Source organism: Pituophis catenifer, unplaced genomic scaffold (genome assembly GCF_029215685.1).
Source record: "Pituophis catenifer annectens isolate HBS135680 unplaced genomic scaffold, rPitCat1.0.hap2 SCAF_9, whole genome shotgun sequence".
NCBI classification, from domain to species: domain Eukaryota; kingdom Metazoa; phylum Chordata; class Lepidosauria; order Squamata; family Colubridae; genus Pituophis; species Pituophis catenifer.
The window spans coordinates 10,524,251-10,529,837 of NW_027256889.1; the positions used below are offsets into that span (position 1 = coordinate 10,524,251).

General features: G+C 42.2%; 1 protein-coding gene across 1 annotated transcript; it reads left to right on the plus strand.

The window, feature by feature from the left end:
- Positions 1 to 301: 301 nt before the first annotated feature.
- LOC139321273 (trypsin-3-like) lies at positions 302 to 5,160 on the plus strand. The gene is made up of 4 exons (XM_070949943.1): positions 302 to 519; positions 1,533 to 1,783; positions 3,071 to 3,207; positions 4,981 to 5,160. The coding sequence occupies exons 1-4, from the start codon at positions 302 to 304 to the stop codon at positions 5,158 to 5,160; spliced, it is 786 nt and encodes a 261-aa protein (XP_070806044.1).
- Positions 5,161 to 5,587: the final 427 nt, after the last annotated feature.

The window sequence follows — 5,587 nt, forward strand, 5'->3', positions numbered from 1 at the left end:
CTGGAAGTTTTAAAGAAGAAATTGGATAATTTGTCTGAAATGCTGTAGGGTTTCCTTCCATTCCATTCCATTCCATTCCATTCCATTCCATTCCATTCCATTCCATTCTATTTGAAATTATCTGGTCTCATTTTGGAGCAAAGAAACAGTTTTGCTGGAGAAAGTCCTTCTAAGTCCTCTTAAAAGAACAATAGCAAACAATGCAGTGGAATGTAAATGGACTTCATGCTCAGGTTGGTTTTAGAAAATATCAAGTGGAGATGTCCAAGCAGTGGGCTAGGTTTTAGCAAATGATGCTCTGATGACCATTTTTTTCTTTGGTGTGCTTTTATCTCAAGTCTTGGCACAGGAAAGTACTGGTGAACGAATCATAGGCGGATATGACTGCAAACCAAATTCCCGTCCCTTCCAGGCAGCCATTGTAACTGGAAATAAAGGCAACTGGAGGATTTATTGTGGAGGAAGCTTGGTGCACCGGTGTTGGGTGCTGACAGCAGCCCATTGTAGAGCCAGACAAAAGTAAGTCAAAGAAGAAATTAGCATGAAGCAGCAGGGAGAATGGTAAGGATATTTATCATAGGATAAGAGCCTTGCATTGAGAGCCAGCTGATATAGTGGTTAAGGTGCTAAGAATGGGGAGAACCAGGAGGTGACGTTTTCCCTTAGGCATGGAAGCCAGAGGGAAATAATGAGACAGACAGTCCTGCTTTCTCAGTCCAAATCAGCATCAAAGTGACTATAGGAGAGAGACTGGCTGAGCTGAGGGAGGAGTCAAGTGGGAAATTAGTCTGTAATCCTTAGGAATAAGAGGCCTAGCCTCTTTGAATGCCATTGGACCTTGTCTAGTCTGGCCCAGGTGCAAACTGCCAGTCTGGGAAGATTCCTGTGAAATAGGCATTGGGCAATGAAGTAGCTAATTAAACTCTTCACATTGTTCATGCCTGACACTGACTGAAAAACAAAAAAACCTCTCATCATATAATCCATGGATGGTTTTGTTGTGTGAACCAGTGCAAAAACAGACTGACTCTGCTACCTGGCAGAGTATAAGCATTTCTACTGTCTGTTATGATCTATTCAACCTAAAATATCAGTATAACAAGAGCCATAGTGGCGCAGTGGTTAGAATGCAGTACTGCAGGCTACTTCTGCTGACTGCCCGCTGACTGCAATTTGGCAGTTCGATCCTGACCAGGATCCGGATTGACTCAGTCTTCCATCCTTCTGAGGTCGGTAAAATGAGGACCCATAAACTAGAAACAGAAGATGAGGCGTTCAGGTTCCACCTTAGGCCTGAAAGCAGACTGGATGAATTCAGGCCAATCACTCTTTTTCAGCCCAACTCAGATCCAAAATAGTTACTGTGGGGAAAATAGATATGAGGAAGGAGTATTATGTATGATCACTATCTTAAATTACCCATAAAGTAGTAAAGATAGGATAAAAATCTAACGTAATAATTTCTAGTTTCTATAGGGTGGTGTTTCTCAGCCTTGTTCATGACTTGTTCTATTTTGTTTCATTTCGTATAGAGTGAAGGTGTGTTTAGGAAAATACAATCTGAAAAAGGTTGAGTCAACAGAGCAGTGCATGGATATCGCTGAAGCTGTCCCACACCCAGGTTACAATAAAAAGAAAATAGACAAGGACTACATGCTTATTCGGCTTAAACCCTGTGCCAAAATAACCAAAGCAGTTAATGTCACACGACTGCCTACCAGTTGCCCAAATGATGGGAAACGATGTACTGTTTCAGGCTGGGGCACGATCAAATCACCTCAAAGTAAGGGGACAAAAAGAGATGGGCAAATGTTGTTTTCCTCGTTCATCATTCATGCAAATATGACCATGGCAATTTCTTACTGCGGTAGCGCAGTGGTTAGAGTGCAGTACTGCAGGCTACTTCTGCTGATCACCAGTTGCCAGCAGTTTGACAGATCGAATCTCACCAGGTTCCAGGTTGACTCAGCCTTCCACCCTTCTGAAGTGGGTAAAATGAGGACCCAGATTGTTGGGGGCAATAAGCTGACTCTGTAAACCACTTAGAGAGGGTTGCAAAGCATTGTGAAGCGGTATATAAGTCTAAGTGCTATTGCTATTGCTGTTTAATCTCCCACTCCTAAATTCAGTTTGTCTTATTGTACTATAAGCGCTGAGACAGACATTTGTGAAATGGCCTGTGTACTTCTAAAAAAGATGAGCTTAAAAGAAATGAGAAACGTAGGGTTAGGGATGGGCTTGGGGCTTGGGGCTTGGAGTTAAGGCTAGGGCTAGGGTTGGGGTTGGGGTTTGGATTGGTCTTAGAAGGCCCTTCAATTCATAAAAACTAAAAACACTCAAGGGTCTGGTGTAACTTGAAGTAGAAGTGTAACATTGGAGCCATATGTAAGAACGCATATAAATTAAGCTTGGAATCTCAACTTTTAGTTTCCAGCTTTGTATATCAGTGGTGAAATACACATTTTTTTTTACTACCGGTTCTGTGGGCATGGTGTGGCTTGGTGGGCGTGGCAGGGAAAGGATACTGCAAAATCTCCATTCCCACTCCACTCCAGGGGAAGGATACTGCAAACTCCCCATTTCCTCCCCACTCCTGGGGGAAGGATATTGCAAAATCTCCATTCCCACCCTGCTCTGAGGCCAGCCAGAGGTGGTATTTGCTGGTTCTCCGAACTACTCAAAATTTCCGCTACCGGTTCTCCAGAACCTGTCAGAACCTGCTGGATTTCACCCCTGTTATATATGAATGGAAACCTAAGAACTGGCTCAACCAAACCATTAGACAATTCAGCCAACATTCCCCAAATTCATGTTCTCCAGAGCCTCCCAAATTTCTGATTTCTGATGTCTGTTCAGACATTCTTGGTTTCTTATAACATACCATAATTGGCTCAAGTTCTGTTTGTTGGGTGAAATCTGGCAATCTGTTCCAATTAGAAGGACCAAAGGTGAACTTTGAATGAACGTCTCTCCCAGGAACATCTAAAAAGCCATAGATATGCCTTATGTTCATGCATCACTAACTTGCTTTTGGTTTTTGTTACTATTGTCCAATTGGTATGTCTTGCAGACAAACTTCCGGCCAAAATGCAGTGTGCAAATGTCAACATTGTTCCATCTAGTCAATGCAATAAAGCGTATAATGGTAAGATCACTTCACACATGTTGTGTGCTGGAGTACCTCAAGGAGGCATTGACTCTTGCCAGGTAAGATGAGATCTGATGGCGGTTTCAGCCTGTGATGTACAGGTTTTTAAGAACATGTGAGAGTTATATTTTTATTTTATTGACAAAGAAAAAAAGGGTAAAATAAAAAGTCAACACAAAATAAAAGAAAAGTAAGACACAGAATATTATCAAGTATGGACTAAGTGGTACGATTGGCTCGAGAATGGGGAAAGTAAAAGTGAATAAATGATGTGACAAATATGTAAAATACTGTAAATGAATAAAACTGGAAACAAAGGGACAATAAAGATAAAGATAATAAAGGATGAGAAAAATGGGAAATGTAGAAAATAGAAAGTAAGTAATGAAACTGGATACGTAAAAAGAAAAACATATTGTGTGTTTGTGTTTTGTATGTTGTGTTGTTGTAAAATTAATAAAAAATTTTTAAAAAAAGTCAACACAAAAGTAATTTATTCCAAAAGCAACAGGCTCCTAGATTAGGACTGAAAGCCGAAAGTGGAAGCAGTATGCTCCATCCCACATTTGGGTAGACCAGGTTGCCCAGATAAAAAAAACACTTTATGTGAGAGTTATAGTGGTTACATAATGACTAGAGGCATGTACAGATAGTCCTTGATTTATGACCATAATTGGGATTAGAATTTCCATTGCTAAGCAAGGTAGTTAAGTCAGTCGTGCCTTTTGTGCCACGGTTTTAAGCAAAGCGTTCTAGTTGTTAAGTGAATTGTGCAATTCTTAATGCAAATCTGGCTTCATCCATTGTCTTTGCTTGTTGAAAGCCAGATGGGAAGGTCACAAACGATAATCACAATGGTAACTCCAGAATGCTGCAACTATCATAAATACATGCCGATTGCCAAGCACCAGGGGTGGGCTTCAAAAAATTTAGCAAGAGGTTCTCTGCCCAGTTGCTGGGTGGGCGTGGCCATGGTGGTTGTGGCCTAGTCAGCCTCCTGCGCCACGGCGGGGGAGTTGCCCTCCCCAGGCTCCGGAGGCTTTATTCGAGCCTCCAGGAGGGCGAAAACGGCCTCCCCAGGCTCTGGAGGCCCTCTGGAGGCCAGAAACAGGCCCATTTCCAGCCTTTATGAACTTCCAGTAGGCCCGTTTTTCGCCCTCCCCGAGCCTCCGTGCACACCCTGCACTTACCTGCATCTAAAACAGGCCACGTGGGGACTCCTGGGAGGGGCAGGGCGGGGCAGGCGGGGCCAGCCAGGAGTGGGATTTGGGGGTTCTCCGAACTGCACAGAATCTTAGCTAGAGGTTCTCCCGAACCTCTGCAAACCCCCAGCAGCCCACCAATTTTGATCATTGTAGGTGCTGGTAGTAAGTCACCTATTTCAGTGCAGTTGTAACTTTGAAAAGTCACTAAATGAATGGTTGTAAGTCAAGGACTACCTATATACGGTTCCATACTGGCTGGTGGCATGTATTTCACTCTGCCAAGGGTGGGCAAATGTGCTGATGCTGGGGTCTGCAGTTCGTGGTTGGGCTGGCATAATAAGATAAAAATGAATTAGATTTTTTTCTTGAAGTTAAACTAGGATAAGATCAATATTGAACATGTGAATGATTTTTTTTTTTTAAATGTTATCTAATTCTGGGTTTTATTTAATTGACCAAACTAAGTAATAATTTTAATTAGCAATTTTATGATGTTTGTGTGTCTATATTTTTCTTGACTGTACACCGCCTTGAGTCCTACGGGAGAAAGGCGGTATAGAAATATAATAATAAATACATATGGGAGTGTTAAGTGACAATTTCTGCCGTTTTTTTTTTTTCTTGTAGGGTGACTCTGGGGGCCCACTCATCTGCAACGGGCTACTTGAAGGTGTGGTTTCCTGGGGGAAGTTTGTGTGTGCTTCAAGAGGGAACCCAGGAGTCTATGCCAAAGTGTGCTGTGTTGTGCCATGGATTCAGAACACAATTAAGAAGTGGATACGCTCTCTCTATGAAGGATTTGAATAGAAGGAAGACAGTCATTTCTGAGAAGACGTTGGGAATGAATTGGCTCCCTGGCATATCATTTTATCTCCCCACATTTCCTGGATGGGTTTAGGCTTAGAATCTGCAACTATGAGGGACGTTTTACGTATTATGGTATCTGGCCAAGGGCTCTGTATAGCTGGGTTAAGTTATTTGGTTGTTTTAATGCAAATTTGTTATGCTATCCATTTCTTTCTTGCCCCCACCCCCACCCTATCATTCTGTATCGTGAAAAGCGATGGGAACAATCATGACTTGTACAGGTAGACCTCAGCTTGCAATCATTCGTTTAGTGACCATTCAAAGTTACAATAGCACTTGAAGAATTAACTTATGACCGTGTTTCATTCAACAGTTGTAGCATCCCTATGATCATGTGATCAAAATTCAGACATGTGGCAACTGGCTG